At 47.6% G+C, this 21315-nt stretch overlaps 1 protein-coding gene across 3 annotated transcripts in view; it reads right to left on the reverse strand.

The window, feature by feature from the left end:
- Positions 1–17705, reverse strand: part of LOC147025620 (C-Jun-amino-terminal kinase-interacting protein 1-like) — a 54054-nt gene extending 36349 nt beyond the window's left edge. For 2 of the 3 annotated variants that reach the window (XM_085886773.1, XM_085886772.1), the window contains exons 1-2: positions 17558–17705; positions 5759–5918 (exon numbers count right to left, since the gene is read on the reverse strand). In XM_085886773.1, the coding sequence (XP_085742899.1) occupies positions 5759–5918; positions 17558–17690 (293 nt within the window). In that variant the 5' untranslated portion in view covers positions 17691–17705. Of the gene's footprint in view, positions 1–4136; positions 4654–5758; positions 5919–17557 lie in introns of those variants that run through there. The other variant, XM_085886774.1, reaches the window with a different exon arrangement.
- Positions 17706–21315: the final 3610 nt, after the last annotated feature.

Raw genomic sequence — 21315 nt, forward strand, 5'->3', positions numbered from 1 at the left:
TGGGGATCAGATCATTACCATCAAGAAAACACAACCGTTAATAAACCACAGAAGCTACATCACATATCAAAATGACTAAACCAAATCTGATTCACTCATTCACCAACCCAACAGATAATCACTATAATGAGGGACTCCTGCCAACGAAGTCGTCGTTTCTGATTGGGTGGATGAAGGAAGTGTGGTGGATGTTGTGCATCTCATCTTTCAGAAGACATTTGATAAAGTACCTAAGGTTGTTGGCTAAGGTGAGCGCGTGTGCAGTGGCTGGTAGAGTAGCTACCTGGATTGGAAACGGGATTTGGGATCGGAAGCAAAGAGTGGCCATGAGTGGGAGGATGTCTTACTGGGAAGATGCAAGTGGTAGGGTACCTCGGGGATCAGTGCTGGAACCATTATTATTCATTATTTACATCAATGATTTGGATTGTGGGGTTAAGAGTAGACCTTCTAATTTGCACATGAAGTTAAAGCTTAGAGGTAACAGAGAGTGGGTGATCAGATTGAGGAAAGTGTAGATACTGTACTTTAATTGATTGGCAGATGCAGGTTAGGAAATGTAAGGTGCTCGTCGGGATGGGTAATAATAGTGATAATGGAGATTACAAGATATAAGGGACAATCTTGGATTGTGTCACACAGGAAAAGAATCTGACGGTGATAATAGATACTGGGGGGTGGGGGGGGAGGGTAATCTAACAGCATGGTTCCAGGTGGATACACAGGTGAAGGAAAGAGGAAGGTGATTACAATGGGATCTGATGGTGATGTTTTAGACAATGAAGGGTGTGCACAAGACAGGCGAAGTGGAGTTTTTCAGCAGAGTGCATAGTGTTAGGACTGGGGATCAGAGGGTAAAGCTTGAGGGTAAAGAAGATGAAGGTTCGGACAGTTTTAAGGTAAGGGTTTTTCATTTGGAGAGTGTTTAATGTGTGGAATGGTCTCCACGGAAAGGTAGTGGCAGCAGGGTGGATGGATCAGTTAAAATTGGATTTAGACAGGTACCTGGATGCATTGGAGATAGTGGGTTATGGGATATTGGCTTGTGTGCGTGGTCGGTAGTTTGTGTGTGAACAGGTGATACTGTGGTTGGTGCAGCGCAGACGTGATGGGCCAAATCACCTCCTCCTGCGCCAAAGTTCCTTTGGGAACGACATGCTGAACCATTGGGACATAAACACAAGTGAAAGTAACAAAACGTTACACGAAATAACAACGTTCGAGTTCGACCTAAAATGTCGGAAAGTCCTCAATAAACTGCTCCTCAGAAGGCCAAGCATTCCTCAGTCGATGGCATGCTTGGACAACACCACGCTCCCCACACGGCTGTACAGCCAACCCCCACAACTCCGACAGACACACCCATGCTCCCCTACAGGCACACCCACCCACGCTCCCCTGCAGGCACACCCACCCACGCTCCCCTACAGGCACACCCACCCACGCTCCCCTACAGGCACACCCACCCACGCTCCCCTACAGGCACACCCACCCACACTCCCCTGCAGGCACACACACCCACGCTCCCCTGCAGGCACACACACCCACGCTCCCCGACAGGCACACACACCCACGCTCCCCGACAGGCACACACACCCACGCTCCCCGACAGGCACACACACCCACGCTCCCCGACAAGCACACACACCCACGCTCCCCTGCAGGCACACACGCCCACGCTCCCCGACAGGCACACACACCCACGCTCCCCGACAGGCACACACACCCACGCTCCCCGACAGGCACACACACCCACGCTCCCCTACAGGCACACCCACCCACGCTCCCCTGCAGGCACACCCACCCACCCACGCTCCCCTGACAGACACACCCACCCACCCATGCTCCCCTGACAGACACACCCACCCACCCATGCTCCCCTGACAGACACACCCACCCACCCACGCTCCCCTGACAGACACACCCAGCCACCCATGCTCCCCTGACAGACACACCCACCCGCCCATGCTCCCCTGACAGACACAGCCACCCACCCATGCTCGCCTGACAGACACACCCAGCCAGCCATGCTCGCCTGACAGACACACCCACCCACCCATGCTCGCCTGACAGACACACCCACCCACCCATGCTCGCCTCGCAGACAGACCCACCCACCCATGCTGCCCTGACAGACACACCCACCCACCCATGCTCCCCTGACAGACACACCCACCCACCCATGCTCCCCTGACAGACACACCCACCCACCCATGCTCCCCTGACAGACACACCCACCCACCCACGCTCCCATTTCCCCATACAAGGGATGATGTGTTGATAATAAGGACACGTTGGTGTGAAACGTAGACATCTGACATGAAATTAAAAGAGTAAAAGTCATAGTAATAGAAACAATGAAAGAATGTTCCTTTTATGCAAGGTTTGTCCACGTCCGTACATGTGTGTGAGTGTTAAGCACGTTATAACACTCGTGTTGTACCATTGTCAGGGAAAACAAGACAGCATTATGCGATACCAACCTGGATCAGGTCACAGGTCGACAGGTGTAAGCACTATATACTCTACACCAAACACAGGTGCACACTTAACCTTCACTTTCACCTGAAGATTTGATACCTAACGATGTCTGAGCCTTTAGAACTCGATCTGTACGAACGGGATTCGTTATTAATACAACGGAAGTAAAATAAACTATTATTCTATTGTTTGTACAGCAGAGGACACTGTAGTGTGTATCAGCAAAGGTTATCTGTAGAACAATGAAACAGCCCCAGGGATTGATAGAACAATGGAATTGTGGGAAATGTGATTCATATGAAGGATATTGTGGATGAAGGGTGGTGTGCAGTGAGGATGTGTGATGGGGTGTGGGGGGGGGATGTGTGGTGGCGGGGGTGGGGGGATGCGTGGCGGGGGTGGGGGGATGCGTGGCGGGGGTGGGGGATGCGTGGCGGGGCTGTGTTAAAGTGAGGATCCGTGGTTCACTGTGTGAAGAGGTGTGAGGTTTGAAGTAGCATGCAGAGCAAGAAACCTGTATTTTGATGAGGTAGGAACGGTGGTGTATGATAAATTTGAGGATGAGAATGCATTGAGACGAGCGGTGCATGGGGAGGTAGGGGAGTGTGAAGAAGAAGAAAAGGAGGAGGGGGTAAGTAGGAGGGGGATGAAGAAAAAAAAAAGTGAAGAATAAGAGCAAAGAAGAGTGAAGAACGTAGGAAGAATGTAGTATGGAATAGTTGATGAATTGAAAGTGTTCCAAGCAGACGAAGAGTACTAAACAAGGAGGTAACAATTACAATGAGGTGATGTGCAATGCCTGAACTCACCAGACATGGCATTTTTGGTGTCCGTCGTGAGCAATGTTTGTCGTTATACTGGCAAGCTGGCATGATGAACAACATCATGACATTTACAATGATAGTCATGGAGATGAGGACAAAATGTAGGACACGGAGAGGGATGAGCAGGAGTGGGACATAAAGAAGGAATTAGAAATAGGACATTGAGAGGGATGAGGAGTGGGACATAAAGGAATTAGAAATAGGACATTGAGAGGGATGAGAGGGATGAGGAGTGGGACATAAAGGAATTAGAAATAGGACATTGAGAGGGATGAGAGGGATGAGGAGTGGGACATAAAGGAATTATAAATAGGACATTCAGAGGTGAGAGTGGTATGGGAAGGGGAAGGGGCACAGAAACAAATGAGGAGGTAGAGGAAACGGAGAGGGATAATGATGAGGGAATGAATTCTGAAGGTACGAATGGGAAAAACCACCATTCATTCACTACATGGACAACCCATGGTGGTTATGTGGAACAAATGTGGGGATTTAAGAGAAAACTCAAGTTAAACAAACATTATTACATAATGATGTAAACAGTGTGGTCGGAATACACGCGGTTGTGGGTTGAGGGGGGCGGGGGGGTTAAGGGTAAAGGATTTAATTATGACTCATGATTGTGTTTAAACGACTGGGAGCAGGAGGGACGGGTCGGGAACGATGAGGTGAGACAATGAACGTGGAGCTTGCGCATCATCTCGGGGTTCAATTGCGCATGGAGGGCGCGGCCGGGAGGGGAATGAACCGGAATGGGAAAAAATGGAACAAAACACCAGGGCGTCAATGATGGGGAGCAATCATGGAGGGGTTAGCAGGAAATTTCCTCACCCGGGGGCTGGAGGACACGGAGAAAAGGGAGAGAATCGACGATGAGCCTGCGACGATGTGTCCGTGTCCGCCATGGCGCGTTGTCCAGGCTCACCCTTTCCCCCCCGCCCGAGCGTCCCTCTTCGGTATTCCCACACCTGCGCCGATGCCAGCACCTGCACCGCGATCTGTACCTCCTCCTCCTCCTCCTCCTCCTCTACTCCGTCGTTTCACTCTGCACTACTCACCGCCCGCCCGTCCGTGCTCACACGCAATGACCGACTGACGCGTCCCGAGATAGAACGGGATTCGTCGTGACGTCACCGGCGCACATGACGTAGGTCGTCATCGCCGTTCGCCGCTGTTCACCGACAGCCGTGCACAGGATCAGGGAATTCCGTTCCCTTCGGACCCAAATCGTTCTACGTTCCATGTAACGCACCTCCTCTTGATGATGTTACCTTTGATCCGATTCCAGGTGAATTGATGACGAGGCGCCTCCATTGTGTCAACTCAGGACGAAACTCACGGATTTACTCGTCCACATCACGGACACGTTTCATCAACACTTGTCAATCTTTCTGTTTTTACATAAATAATAATTTAGTTATCCTCTTTTCGCGTCTGTTGTAAACTTTCACTTATTGCGTGCACCAACAGGTACCCATCAGGTGGGGTGGGGGTGCGAAGTGGGGGGGGGGAGGGTTGTAATCGTAATGACCGGGTGCAACCCCTACGTAGATTGTTGAGTGGTTCCGGATCAACCGCTTTGCAAGAATCTCGCCAAGCCGCTCAGCAAGCGGAACAAGCGATTAAGAGAGGTGGGTCGTCGTGTAAGCAAGAACGACACCACGACCGATGAAATGTTCACAGGAAAACCCTGTGATGTGTCCTTGTAATATTATTAAAACGTCCCTTTAATACTTTCATTTGTTGCTACTCTACTCTCCATCATAAATCTTCAACATCTGCACAGGGTGACCGCAATGGCGTCTTGTCACATCTTGTGAAAATTGTCACATTGCCTTTCGTGTACGGATCGTGTTCATTCAATTTTTTTTTCCTCCTCCTCCTCCTCCTCCTCCTCCTCCTCCTCCTCCTCCTCCTCCTCGCGAATGGCAGCTATAATTTTGTTAGGGCACGACTGTGCCGCTGATGCGGTGCCCCTCTACCAGTATACTTATACTCATTTTGCCGATCTCAGAGGAATGAAATTCTGAGTCAAGGGGACCTGGTAATTTAGCGGCAAACGGGGTTCAAACCCAGAACCCCAAGATCCAAAACCAGCCACCCAAACCACAAAGCTAACACCACGCTTATTCCCTGTTTTTTTTCATATTGAGTGAACGTAACCATGGGTGATACAAGCAATTACACATTAAACAATAGATTGTTGTCAGTGTCTGGGTTTACTGTAACCATGGGTAAAACAAGCAATTACACCATTAAACAAGGGATTGCTGTCAGTGTCTGGGTTCACTGTAACCATGGGTGATACAAGCAATTACACCATTAAACAATAGATTGCTGTCAGTGTCTGGGTTCACTGTAACCATGGGTGATACAAGCAACTACACCGTTAAACAACGGATTGCTGTCAGTGTTTGGGTTCACGAAAGTCCAGAAAAAGGGAAAGTCCATACCTGTTGAAATTTGATAATTCTCTTTGGAGCTTCAGAAAAGAGAACGTTGCACAGCAGCACCACAAAACCACTGATGACCAAGCAGGTAGACTTCCTTTTAATGGGATCACCCCACAAATGCTCCGGAAATGTCCCACCGAACATGGCTCAAAATTATTCTCTGTAATGACAATGATGAAACACAAACAAATCCACTGTACACTTAAAAAGTGTCATATGCTGTAAAAAAATGTAATCAAGTAAAAGAGTAATGCAAATGTATATGGTATGACATGTAGAACCCTCCAGTGTTGTCAGCCAATATGATAAAATGCAATGTCACAATTTTTACAATGGGTGGCTCGACATTGTGGCCACCCTGTACAAACATGCAACCACCCCTCCCCAAAATGTACAGTGGGAGTGTCCATAGATCAAACATGCAACCCCCCCCTCCCCAAAATACACAATCGTAGGGTGCAGAGATAAGCTTTGCAGGGGATCCTCCTGACGAATCTGACAACGCATATATTAGCCCCTTACCGGTTTCACTGGAGGAGACGATTGGTTTGCTCTGTCTGCCTGCCTGTCCGTCCCACAATTTTTCACTTTTTCCCCATACCCTATAACATATTCAACTGAAACTTGGTACATTGTTTTATTACCGTAAATTACAAAACAAATTCGAGTTTCAGGACGTTTCGTCAATTTTTCAGAGTTATGCCCTTTTTGGACTTCTAAAATATCACGTGGTATACAAGGGTCAGTGTTCAGCTGGCTTAACTCCGTGCCCACTGCTTTTCACCCATTGGCTGGACAGCTGACCCGACTCCAACCAAATAAAAAAAAGATCTTAATCAGGTGCCACAGTTGCATGAAGCTGCACATATCGGCAGGGTGTTAGTCCATGGCCCAGTGTAATTGGAACGATCCCAGGTAAGTCACCACAATAAGCCTGGTGTTGGCTTAGTGATGAGGGTGGCCTCCTTGCGTGCTGAGTCCAAACCCTGTCAGCTACTGAATTAACACCAGGTGGGGTTGACTCAGCTTGTCATCCTTCTGAGGTGGGTAAAATGAGCACCAGTGTACTGGTAATAGGGACACTGCATCAGCAACATAGTGTGTGTGTGTGTGTGTGTGTGTGTGTGTGTGTGTGTGTGTGTGTGTGTGTGTGTGTGTGTGTGTGTGTGTGTGTGTGTGTGTGTGGGTCTGTGTGTGTGTGTGTGTGTGTGTGTGTGTGTGTGTGTGTGTGTGTGTGTGTGGCCATTATGTATTATAGGTACAAATAAGCTGCACATGTTTTTCTTCATGTATGTACATCGGGTTGTTTTTAAAACCCTTAGATACAGGGAGTGGGTCCGAAAGAACCGGCAAGGTTTTTGCTGTGCTATAACTGTTATATATTTTAAATTTTTTTTAGCACGAGCCTCCTTATATGCTCTCATCATTTAGTTACAAATAATTCAGTGACATTAAAATGTAAAAAAAAAAATCATTCAGGTTCGAGGGAAAAGCTTAATTGCGAACACAACCCATCCTTTCCAGTGCTGGGTCTGTGAGACCCAAGTAATTTGCATCCCAGATTACTTCCCTATTCTCCTAATCAGCACGGCAATCGATCCTAGTATAGAATGAAGCTAAATCATCCTGACGTCGCTCCATTGCCATGTGATGTGTTTCTGCCTTTCAGTTCCTCTTTTGATCTTTCCTAGTTCACATCGATTTCTCGTTGGTTGTGCTTTTACTATGTCAGTCCAGTAACCACCGTTCACAATCGCGATTGTGGACCCAGAAATTGTTGATACTGGGAGGTTTATTTTTTTTGATGGAGTCATGAACCATTCATTGGGACTTCCGGTTCTGCGTTTGGAGCGATGGCAGGGTCTCTCAGTGCTCTCAAAGTTAAGTTTCTGGTTGTTATCTGTCCCGATTTAATTGTTTATTTTCTCACCGACATGTTACTGTGTTCCTAGTTTGGTTTTGTTTCAAAAATTGTACTATTTTGTGAGTTTTCGTCGACCTTGTCTTACCGGTTTACTTGAGGCCTACCCACACTTCCCCTATGGGTGTACAATCGTTTTTATTTGTATTCTCTCCCTATTACATTTAATTCCTATCTTCCCCACTTTCCCAATGTCCTCCATCCCTCTCATTTAAACAATCTGTTTTTTGTCTTAAATCCAAAAAAAAAAATCTACCTTTCTCCTTGCACACCCACGAGACCCGATCCTTATTATTCTTTCTCTTCCTCCTACTGGCACACCATCTTTATTCCACTTGAGCTGACCCACTCTCACCATTACCTTCACAATCTCTTCCTACAACCTTCCATTCCCAAATCTTACCTATTCTTCAAAAATTAATAATCTTCCTTGTATCCTTTCGATCTATACACCTGCTGTAACCACATGTCTCTCTCCACCCTCTTCCTGATACTTTTCATTGACCCAGCAGCTTCACTGCATTTACAGTTCCAAATTCACCATTCACCTCCACAATTTTACTTCAACCTTCCCTTTTCTGAATGCAACACAAGCCTTATTTAAAATAAATAAATTCACTTTTGACGATACACCTTCCAGTCACGTGCTTCTCCCAAAACCGTGATCTGTTTCTACCCCCAGCGTTTTGAGATCCAAATTCACCATTCATCTCACGATTTTTTTCTCAAACATTTCTAGTACCGAATCTGATGAAAACTCTCTCAAACAATAATAATAATGATAATAATAATAATAAAAACGATCTCTTTTAATGCTTCATCTTCCTCTTTCACACATTTAGTTCTAATTACTGTATCATAATGCACCATACTATTTAAACAGACTGCTCTCAATTCGACCTTTCCTTCATACCTTGTCTAAAAAGTTGAATTGAATTGAATTGTTAAAGAGTTTCTTCTCTCCATTCTCTTAATTCGCCTTTATTGCATCCATCAAGAAATGTCTTTAATCACATCTCTGACCTTAAAATTTTAAAACCCCAGTTTGCTGAGTGTTCACTTTCCATCAACCATTCTTTTTTTCCAACTCCAACTTTGAACTCTCCCCACAATTCACCCCCTCACTCACCCTTCTCAAAGTTGTCCCCACTTACATCAACAAAGCTGCCTCCTTCCCCTGCCCTCTCTCCTCCATCTCATCACTCCACCTCCTCAAATACTCAAATGCTTTCTGTCCCCTGTCCCCCAGCACCACAGAGCCTTTATTCCTCCTCATCTGGCCCCTTCCCTGAGCTATTCTGCAAAACCCCACACCATTTCAACAACTCTCCCTACCTTTTTCCCCTCTCCTCCCTTGTCCTACCCTCCCCCTCCTCCGATCCCCTGCACCCAAAGCCTCCTCCCGCCCCTCTTCATTAACAGTGTGGACCTCAAATATCCAGGGACTTCACTCAAACCTTACAGATCTGTCCATGCAGGTTGCCACTGACAAACCAGACATAATCTGCCTAACAGAAACTTTCCTCCCTCAAGACGTCTCTGCTTCCAAGTATCTCTCCCTGGTTACTCCCTCCTCCAGTGTGACAGACCTGAGCCTCGTCCTGGTGGAGGAGTTGCTCTCCATCAAAAACTCTATTCCTCACTCTCCATGCACTGCCCTCACTCCCCCAGAAACACCTCTGGCAACAGCTTCCCCTCCACTCCCAACTCATGTTTATATGTGTGCTGTACCATCCACCAAAACAGTGATGACTCCATCTACACCTCACTATCCGAAAACATGGACCAACTTCTATCTTCTCATCCAAACTCTCTTTTCCTCGTATGTGGGGACTTCAATTGTCATCATGCCAGTTGGGTCGGTGTGGGTACCTCTCTCACCTGTTATGGCACTTCAGCAAAAGCTTTCTGCGACTCATTGGGACCAACTCAATCGGTCAATTTCCCGACCATCATCCCGACAAACAATGGTACTCCATCTCTTCTGGATCTGATTTTGACAAATTTCCCTGAAAATATCTGCTGTTCTTCCTCCACTCCAATCGATTCTTCTGAACACATGCTTGTCAAAGTGGACATCTCTCTGGCTGTTATCAGAGAACCACCTCAGCGCCATCATTTCACTCAAGACAATAAGCATGGTCTCCAAGCAGCCATCAAACTTCGAGACTGGTCACCCATCAAAACTTTCTCAAACATCAACTCAACTTGGGAATTCTTTCAAAGAAACTTTCTCTCCCTCATGCACAGATTTATCCCTTCTCATCTTGAGTTGTCCAACCCTTCCTCCCGCCCATGGTTCACTGAAGCTTGTGGCGAGCAGTTGTCCTGAAACAACTTGCCTTTGCCTCATGGAAAGCAAACCCAACTAAGGGTAATCTCAGTTTCTTCCATAAAGCTCAGAACAATTGTGTATCTACCCTCAGGAGAACCAGAAAGCAACATCTTCCTATCTCAAGTTTGAACTCTCAAACCTCTCTCACCCTCCTCCAAATCCTGGTGGTGTCTTATCAAATCTGTTTCTGGTGTATGTTCCCCCTCCATCCCCTCCCTTACCTCAAATGGCCGCACTGCTGATACCGCATGTGAAAAGGCTGAATACCTAAACTCGGTGTTTGCATCAAAATATTGTGTCCAAAACCCATCGCTTTCTGTAACCACCTTACCCAGTCACACCCAACTGTCTCTGGACTCTCTGTCCTTTTCTCCTGACAAGGTGGAGAGCTTGCTGTCAAACCTCGACTCAGATTCTGCAACCAGTCCAGACGGCATCAGCCCACGTGTCCTAAAAACCTGCTCTTCTGCTCTTGCTCACCCTCTCTCTGTTCTATTCACCCTCTCATTTGCTCAAGGTCATCTGCCATCTGCTTGGAAATCAGCAAACATTACTGCCCTACACAAAAAAGGTGCAAAAACAGATTCCTGCAACTGCAGACCAATCAGCCTTCTCCCAATCATCAGCAAGGTTATGGAATCCATGATCGCTTCAGACATAAATCCTTCCTCTTCTCCAATGGCTTGATTTCCGATCATCGATTTGGTTTCAGACCAGGTCACTCCACCCTGGATATGCTGCTTCTGCTCTACCAACAATGGATGTAGATCCTCAATGCCTGACATGAAATCAGAGCCACATCCCTAGACATATCGCGTGCTTTTGGCACGGTCTGACACCCTGCCCTGCTCACCAAACTCTCTTCCTATGGTATACAAGGCCATCTCCACTCATGGCTCACATCACCACTCATGGAAGTCCTTTGAAGCTTCTGGGTCTCATGATCTGCCATGATCTTTCCTGGGAAAGCCACATTTCCGACCTGGCCTACAAAGCCAGTCGCCGACTGGGAATCCTCCGTCATGCAAAGTCCTTCTTCGGCCCACCTGAGCTCCTGACCACATGTAAAGCTTTCATCCGCAGCATGATGGAGTACTGCTCTCCCCTCTGGGGTGGTGTTCCTGCCTCCCACCTTTCTCAGTTTCACGCTGTGGAAACTAAGGCATTTTGGATCATTGGCATCTCCCGTGATGAGGCTGAGTCTTTGGGCCTCTCACTCTCTCACCGCAGGCAGGTTTGTGGTCTTTCTGTCTTCTACCGTCTCTTCGGTCTCGACCACCCCTGCTCTGTATGCGATTTGTCCCAACTATATTTCCGCAGGGCGCTCAAGGTCCGCCAACAACCCCCTTCTGGTAAAACTACCAAAATCACGAATCACTGCTCATCTTCACTCTTTCATTCCTCTTTTTTCCCGCCTTTGGAATAAACTCCCTCACTCTGTTCGATCCCATTCTTCCCTCCAGGCCTTCAAAACAGCTGTTCACCACCACCTCTTATCTTCCCTTATCCAAATCCTCAATCTTTTCTACCCCTGGTAATCCACCCCAAACCCACCCCCTTCAATTTCCCTGCTTTCCTTCCTGAAAGTCCCTGTAATCTCCATCTTATATACCCCATGTTTCCCACCCTATCCCTCTCCCTTCCACAGATCTCCTAATGTCTCTGTTCCCCACTGTTTTGTCCTTCCCACTCCCGCCCCTCGTCTCATGCCCCCCTTGCTGTGCGTTGTGTCTTCGCACTCATACGAGCCTCGACAAGGTATACAAAAACATTGTCTGAGATGTCGAATCAATCAGATGCCAGCTTGGCATCTTTGGGTAACTGAGAATTTACATAAATCCCAGATGGCTGTCACCCGAAATAGATGAAATAGAAAAAGACATAACTTTCGATTGGAACATGCTAGAAGGATGATTCGAGTGTCAAGGTGGGGTTTTTAGGTATGGCTGATTCGTTTTTCATATTAAAACAAAGTTTTGATAATGCTATGTATAACACGTAACGTTTCATTAGTCTGGTAACGTTCTCTCTGCCGCCTCCGATCACCGTGTGAGCATGTCGATCTCTGAGTGCACAGATTCTGGGTGCGCAGAGTGTCGACAGTATCGACATCGGCCGGGGTACGTCGAGTTTCAGGCGTCAGCTGACAAACACGGATGCTCACTGCTCCGACGTGGGCCGAGGCCTCCCCAATGGCTCGGTCTTGACGCACAAACTGTCCGTGCACTTCACCGCATGACCAGCCAGACTCCAAATGAATGAACAAATATATGCTCTTTGAAGAACCTTCATTTGCATTTGAGAACAACACTGTTGTTACAACGAAAGAGATATGTCTCCTCAGCATGAATATCAGACTCCATTCCACCACTTAACTATGTGACTAAATCTGACCAATCAGCAGGAGATTGCAGAGGGACCAGTCCATTATCTATACTAATAAAAGGCAATGTGTGTGCGTGTCCTCTATAACTCCAAAACGATAAAACCTCGCAACCTGAAACTTTGCACGCATACCAAGAAAACTCCAAGGATGTGCAAGAGTGAAAATTGGGTGTTTAGGTTAATTAAAACACCCCTTTTGAAGATAATTAACGGCCTTATTTAATTATTTCCTTCATCAGGCGATCCTCGGCCACCTCGCTGTCTGGGTCTAAAGACGTTTTCTGGGTAACCTCGCTGGGGTCTGAAGCTGCCATGTTTTTTGGCCTGCTCAACTTTACCTTGACTTGGAACAGGCCACAACGATCTATTAATGATAAAGTTGTTGTTTTCACTTTCCTCACTGATATTATCAAATGCCTGTTCATCATAGCTACGAATCGCTGGGTAAATTACAATGTTTATTGTGGCGTATCCGAAGGATTGTGGGATGAAAGGCCAGACACCACACAAGTCCAAGCTCCACGTTTATTACCCAAGGAGGCGCACACTGCGCATGCGCGTGGCGGAAGCTTCACAGAACATGACAGCATTTCCCCCCAAATAAAATCTTGCACAACATTATTCCCCCAACAACACTTACACAACAGTGCTCGGTACAATCACAAATTCAAACGCTCCGGTGCCTTGCATGTGCGAGCAGAGCATCGCAAGATGGGTGACTGTTCTTGTGGAACACCAACAGTGGCATCCTCAAGAGGAGATGGAGAGGAAGGAGGAGGAGCAGGCTCCATCACACCACTATCGGGCTCAGACTCGGTGAGCTCAAGCACTTGGCTCACAATCAGAACAGACACCAGGGAATCACCCTCAAAGGGCTGAATATAGTTTGGAGGATTGAGGTCACATTGCCTCAGGCGGAGCTGGTCAATATGTTTACGTACCGTTTGTCCATCGGTTAGTTCCACAACAAATAAAAAGAGTTGCCAATTCGATTTATAACATGACCAGTGAGCCATTTAGATCCACGGCCGGGATTCAGCACAAAAACAGGATCAAACACATTGATGGCACGTGGAACTGAGGTCCTGTCATGGTACCACTTCTGTTTAAACTAGTGGTCCGCAACCCTGGACGAATCATTCGGATGAATCAGGTCGAAGCGTGTCTTTAGCATTCGACCAAACATCATTTCTGTGGGTGTGCGTCTAGTGGTTGTGTGCGGACGTGTCCTATATGCAAATACCAAACGTGATAACTTGGTTTGCAGAGAAGAACCGTCATTTGCCTTTTTGAGACCATTCTTGATCACCTGGACAGCTCTTTCAGCCTGACCATTCGAAGGGAGCACTGCGATAGTGCTTGACACCATTTTGTTTCAAGAAATCCTGAAACACAGTGCTGGTGAAACATAAGCCATTTTCACTAACTACACAATCTGGCAAACCATGAGTGGCAAACATGGAACGTAAACTTTCAACCGTGATTTCACGAGTACAGGATAAGGCTAAACATTCAATCCACTTTCAATGAGCATTGATAACAACCAAAAACATCTTCCCGAAGAATGGACCAGCGTAAATCGATGTGAATTTGAGACCATGGTTTAGAAGGCCAGGACCACATGTGAAGCAGTGCCTCAGGCGAGTTCAGGGAAGTGGCCTGACACATGGAGCAATGGCGAACGTAGCTCTCTAGGTTTTCATCTATACCTGGCCACCAAACATGGCTCCTGGCAATTGACTTCATGGTTACAATCCCTGGATGCGATTCATTTAGCTCATCACACACATTGTTTCGACCTTTGGGCGGTACAATGACCCTGCTGCCCCCCAGCAGGCAACCCGAATGTAAAGACAACTCATTTTTACGAGCAAGGTACGGCCTCAATTTGTCATGGAATTCATAGGGTACACAATCGCCATTCAACACCTTCACGAAGGAGTTTGTGGAGAGGCTCAAGGACGGTGCTCAGATTCGGAAGAGAGTTACAGTAATAGTTCAACATACCCAGGAAAGCTTTGAGCTCGGTCGTGTTCGCAGGAGTCGGAGCATCCTTGATAGCTTCCGTCTTGGACGTGCTGGGCCTTATGCCATCAGCACTGACAATACGACAGAGAAATTCCACGTCGGGTCACATAAATCGACATTTGTCACGTTTCACCTCAACACCGGCTTCAACAAGACGTTTGAGAACCGCCTCAAGGTTACACAAATGTTCAGCATCATTGCAGCCAGCGATCAAAACATCATCTTGAAACACTACAACATTTGGAATTGCTTTCAGCAGATTCTCCATATTGCGTTGAAATATCGCAGCGGCTGATTTGATTCCGAAAGGACAGCAGTTATAAACAAACAACCCCTTGTGAGTGTTACAACATGTATACTTCTTGGAGTCCTAATCAAGCAACATCTGAGAAGCAGATTCCAAATCCAGGCGGCTAAACTTCTTTCCACCAGAAAGCATAGCGAACAAATCATCTGCCTTGGGCAAAGGATAATGATCCTATTTGGGATACCTGTTGATTGTTGTTTTGTAACCATCACAAATCCGAACACTACCATCTGACTTTAATACAGGAACAATTGGACATACCCAATCACTGAACTCAACAGGACTGATAACACCTTCCATCTGCAGGTGGTCGAGTTCTGCCTTGATCTTTGGACGCATCATGTGAGGTACAGACCTCGCCTTACAAAATAATTGGCTTAGCACTCTCATCCACAAAATTTTTGGCTTTAACACCTTGAAAAAAAGGTCCTGACACCACCTCCAAACAATGAGGGGTATTTGTCAAGAATTGCATTGTGATTAACATCACAAGCCATCAATTTGATCACAGGCCAATTGAGTTTAATGAATTCAAGCCAATTACGCCCAAACAATGTCGTCCCATTTCCCTGAATGATCCACAAGGGTAGTTTCCGTGACACATCATTGAAGGTGACCTTCACCTCCACACTGCCAATCACAGGTATCAGTTCATTGGTGTCAGTTCGCAACTTGGCGGTCACCAGTCTGAGTACTGGTCTCGCTGTCTCCTGGCTAAACAGCCTATCGAAAGTTTCGGAACTCACGATTGACTTGCTGGCCCCGGTGTCCAGCTACATCTTCACGGCAATGTCATTCACCCTGACATCCACCACAATGGGTTTGCTTTTATTTGACATACTGAGCAAATCATGCTCCTTTGAAGCAGGAGGTATTGCTTCACCACCAGTCACTAGCGTGGCCAACCCGATCATGTAGTGATTCGTACCGTGCTGGGATGTCTGGCGACATCTTGCATAGATGACCAAGTTTCCCACAGTTATGACAGGAGCAGTGTTTGAAACGACACAGGTGGGGTAAGTGCCTGCCCCCACAACGCCAACACGGTTTACCTGTTGGAGAACCCGATGATCCACTGCTCTGCTTTGGCACAGACGAGCTCGCATTATGGAGCGAGGTGATGTGTTGAGAAGATATGTGAAAATGAGGATAGCTGGGCTTCACAGCTGATGATGAGCTCAGTTTGTTCACATCATTGCATGAACTCGGCTGGGAGCCTTGCTTTCTGCCGTTGATAACACGCAGCCCCTCATCCGTAGTAGTGCAGGCAGTTGCGATTGACACAGCTTCAGTCAGATCGAGATCGGGAACAACCAACAATTTCCGGAGGATCGTCTCCTTATTGATGCCAATAACGAAAACGCCTCTCAACATCTCATCCAACGTGGCACTGAATTCACAATGTTCAGCCAATCTGCGAAGGTCAGCAACAAACTCAGACGCCGACTGACCTTCCTTGCTCCCATGAGTGTATAATTTGTATCGGGACAATATTTTCCTGAGTTTCAGCTTGTAGTGCCTGTCCACAATGTCGATCAGTTCATCGAAGGTTTTGTCCTTCGGTTTATCCGGAGAAACCAGATCCTTCATCAGGACATAACATTGTTTTGCCACACACTGTGAGCAGAATGGCCCGGCGAAGATCAGCATCTTCTGCCGCCATCATCTTAGCGATTAGATGAAGTATTGTTGTGGGCTGGGGTTCGGTGGCGATAAACGACCACTAAGTGGAGCAGGGGAATCGTTTCCCACCGAACACCCAGAATTTAGGTCGTGACTCTGGGATAAGTCGGAAAGGTCACGGGCCCCTTAGCGGACCGTGGTCCCCAATATTTTGATGGCGTGGGGTAGGGTTAATTGCCTAATTTCAATATACCTAAGTACCCACGTCGTCAAATTACCGGGGAAGTCACACCCTCGGCCGACTTTGTCCGAACCGAGTCGCTATCACCGACTCTGATCCGGCGTAACTGAGCAGAAGTTACCAAAGCCGCGCCAGACCCAATGACAACTTACTGGCCCAAACGGCCTCACGAATTCTCAATACGCACCGTGCTGGACCAATGGGAGAAAGCACAGAAAATGAGCTGGTACATTTAACACGGGGGTTTATTTATAACCAATAATCGGGGAGGGGAGCACACAGAGCAGAGTTATCACGAATAAGAAATGCAATTCACAATGTACAAGGCACTTAACAATTCTACTTACAGACGGGGCCCACGGACACACACATGCACACACCCAAAAAGAAAGTGGACCCCGTGGGTCTTTATTTGCACCTGTCCACCTTGTGCGGTCTGGTCGAGCTTGTCCGGTGGCGGGACTCGAACCCGCCACCAACAACGCAGCACCAAGCACCAGGGACCAGGAACGACTCCACGGACTCCAGCCAGCACGGGAACGGACCAGACGAGAACGCCAGCAGGCAAGACGAGGCTTCCCCTCTTTCTCCCCTTCCTTCTTTTACGACGGGCCAACCTTCCTCGACGACGGCTCGCCACCTCGTCTTATCCTTCCCCTCCCCTGCGGGTCGAGGGAAACGCTCTGAGGTACACGCCTCCAGATTGGACGAGGGGTTGTCGGGCGACTCGTGGCCGCCGTTGATTGGACGAGCTCACAGTGGGCGGAGGGAACCTCACCCCTGTACGTGACACGCTGCACGTGGGCGATGGACGGCGATGGTGCCAAAACGAAGGATGAAGATTTAAAGATATAAAAAAAATAAAACCTGACTATAAAAGTAACTCGAAACGCACACACGAAATTCCCATTAGACAGAAGGTCGGGACCCTAACTATAAACACATACTTATCGAAATACCTGAACTCCGGAGGCAGCTGTCTGTCTGTCTGTCTGTCTGTCTGTCTATCTGTCTGTGTGTGTGTGTGCAAATGGCTTCTAGATTCGCAACAGTATTGTCCCAATCGATCAGCAGAGTCTTCCCAGTCCTCATCTGGCTGGTACTCCACCAGAATCCCCACGGACGCCATTACCCAGGGAAGCGCACACTGCGCATGCGCGTGGCGGAAGCTTCACAGAACACGACACTTGTAAACATCTGGTGACGTCAGCGTTCGTGACGACATTTCGGGCGTCTCCGGGAGGTGTACGTTCAACGTCTCTTTAATCGCATGCCAAACGAGCCGTTTCTAATCAGCCGTTTCGTCGGAGTGCTTGCTTGAGTGCTTAAGCCGCTTAGTGAGCGCTCGCCAAGCCGCTTGGTTGCTTGTTTCGGTGTCCATGCTCTCAAGGGAATATCGATGAGACGGACGTACGTTTTTCGCCTGTGGTGGGCCCTGCGGTGCCGTGCGATCGGTTTCTCAGGAGGTGAAATTTTATTTTTACAGGACATCGCTTTGTTTAACCTTTTGTGTGATCTCCTTATATAATCCACCCCTACCTTCGACATCGATACATACGTATTTAAAAACAATAATGTCCAGCCGACCAGGTGTTTGCCCCGATCTGGCTGTGAAGGCCTTGAGCAGAGGTCGACATTTTGTATTCTGGGCCTTGATATATTTTACAATGGAATTTTGTTAATTTCCCACTTGAATTCCTCTTTCAAAGAACCCTGTTTAGAGGTAAATCTTTGTGTTTGTCGTTTTTACGTATTTTATGCGTGTGTATGTATATAAACTGTATTACCATAGTGTGTGGGGTGTGGGGTGTGGTGTGTGGGGTGTGGGGTGTGGGTCATTGATTGGTATCTACATACAGTGTGCAGGTTTCACAATGTGAAATGGAGTCCTCCAGGCAGGCTCAAATTATCCACCTTCATTACAGGAAGGGGTCACGATTCATGGACCAAGCTGTGAAGTTTTCTGTTCTCAAGGTTTTGTTCTGAGGACTCTCTTCAGGATCGTCACTGAGGTCAGGACGGCTTCCAACTGTAGTTCGTTTGTAGTGATATTCCCAGGGGATGGTTTTTAAGATCTCTGCGAGGTTCTTCGTAATCCCTGCTACAACTGGCATTCTTCCGCTTGCAGGATATTTTCACTTCGTGGTTGAGGTCTTGGTATTTTGTCATTTTCTTGATTTCTGCATCGTTTGTCCAAAATCACCGGTATTAACACCTCAATTAGCAATGCCTTCTTCTCTTTTTTTTTTCTTGCACCTATGATATTGTTGCGGGCCGGCGGGGTCGGGTGAGAAGACCACCAGGTGGGGGAAGCTACGTCGATTCCCACCAGACTCCCCGGAATTGTAGGCCGTCGCTCACGGATAATTCCGTGACGCGGCGGGTCGCTTAACCGACCGTGGACACCAATAACTCAACCGCGTGACCTAGGGTCCTCCCGCCTATGGAATCGGGTTACCTGATTAACCACCGGGGAACCACACCCTTGGTACGTCTTGTCCAAACCGGATCACATCACCTTTCCGGATCAGATGCAGCCGAGCGACACTGCCAAGGACATTACGGCTAAAAGGAACTGACCGTTGGGAATAAAGACTCAGTTAAACCTGGATTCAAACCATGCTGGACCAATGAGGGAAAAGACAAAGGCGAGCTGGGAACATTTCTACAACAATTATTTATTGACAGCAAGCGAGGAAAAGCATGTGGCACAACAAAGGTTTATTGGGTATGTAACGCAGGGAAAGAGGAGAGAGATGTGGAGTGCGGCGATTATACAAGCAACTTCCAAAGCAGACACAGTGCAGACTTGACGCGAGATTATTCACAGTAACAACGAAAGATCTTCTACAGGCTTACTTGACAGACAGGTGCCAACTCACTCAGACAAAGAAAACCCAATGAAAAGAAGAGGACTTTTGCAGCCAGGGAGGAAGGGGGTTGAGGTTATAGTTTTTCGGTACCTGAGCGTTTCGGGGGAAGGGATGCTCCATGGTGCGGTACCCGACAATGGTTGCGTAGTTCGGGCCACAGCCACATGTGTCGAGATCGTGTCTGTAGGAGGAGCTTAAGTGGAGAAGGGCGGAGTCCAGAGGGCGAGGGTGGAGCAATAGGCAGGACGCATGGTCGACGTCGTGTGGTTGGAGACAAGTAGCAGGAACACACACTTCACTCCTTCAATTCCTTCAATTCCTCCTCAATTCCTCCTCAATTCCTCCTCAATTCCTCTTCAATTCTCCTCAATTCCTCCTCAATTCCTCCTCAATTCCTCTTCAATTCTCCTCAATTCCTCCTCAATTCCTTTCTTTACACGGAGGATTTATCCGTGCTTTATAGAGCCCAAGGTTCAGGGAGGGGCCATGCCGAATCCGACGTCATCGTCGGAGTCGGGCATTCCGACTGGCTCTGACCCCTCACGTGGTCCGCCTTCCTGGGCCGGGCTTTGGCCAGATGCCGGTACACTCCGCCCACCTGGGTGCTAAGCGTACGTGACTCACTGCCTATGTCTGGTTTCTTGCCCGGAAAAAGAGACTCCGGGTAGACTGTGGTACGCTGTGGTAAGCGAGACGAGGGGAGCAAGCGAGGCAGAAGGCATGTGGATCGTCATGCTGTGGTAAGCGAGGCAGATTTACCTCGGAAAATAAATGGAGGGAATAAAATATAAAGGGAAAAATGATTTAATAACCTTTGAACTCATATCCCATCGCAACACACTCCCTTGTCTTCCCACTAGACAAAAGGTAGGGACCTAACTACACTTATATTAATGGAATAACTGACTCGGGACAACTATCTGTTGTATGCATGCGGTTCTGAGAACCGCAACAATATCATGTATGTCTGTTGTTTGCTTAATGGCTAGGATGGTGGGCTTGGGATCTTAGGATCCTGAGTTAAAATCCCACTTGGCTGTTGAAGTAATACAAGGTGGGGTTGACTGTCTATCATCCTTCCGAGGTCGGCAAAATGAGTGCCAGCTTGCTGGTATCCTGTGTCGGAGTGGCGACCCGTCCAGGATTGTGCCCAATAGCCAAGGAGACTGCTTAAGCAGCACTAACGCTCTGCACAGAATCTGGTCCCAATGGATGGATGGATATCTGGTCACAATGCTTTGTTTTCGATGTTCACGCCCGATGGGATCAAAAGGTCGTACGTAAGCGGTACTTCAATGTTTTCAGTGATTGCTTTTGGTTCATTTTCCCACAAATTTTCTGGAACTGGAACATCAAAGCTTTTGCAGATGTGCCAGCGGATTACTTTACGAACTTTGTTGTGTCATAGTGTGTACAGCTGTTCTGACACGAGTTTTTTTTTTTGCGTGTATTTTTTTTGTGTTCGGTCATTAAGCATCACATATATCATTATCTTTGCTGACCCCACCACCACCCCTGACCTATCTATTTTTTTCCCTTCTCTTCCCCACCCTCTTCTCTCACTCTGTCCTCTCTTCGCTCCCCTATCATAAAATGCAGCACTCTCCTCTCACACCTGTCAGTCTCTTGCTGTGTGTGTGTGTGTGTGTGTGTGTGTGTGTGTGTGTGTGTGTGTGTGTGTGTGTGTGTGTGTGTGTGTGTGTGTGTGTGTGTACAGTGAAGTTAACACAGGTCTCCACATGTCACACTAACATAATGGCTGTGTATAGCTCACCGGTGTCATTTTATTGTAAATCTTTTGTTTCAGGGGGTGCAACATCATGGACTGCATATTTGTGCCATCT

The sequence above is a fragment of the Eptatretus burgeri genome, chromosome 6 (assembly GCF_056783735.1).
Source record: "Eptatretus burgeri isolate ZD-2024b chromosome 6, Ebu_testis_v1, whole genome shotgun sequence".
Classification (NCBI taxonomy): domain Eukaryota; kingdom Metazoa; phylum Chordata; class Myxini; order Myxiniformes; family Myxinidae; genus Eptatretus; species Eptatretus burgeri.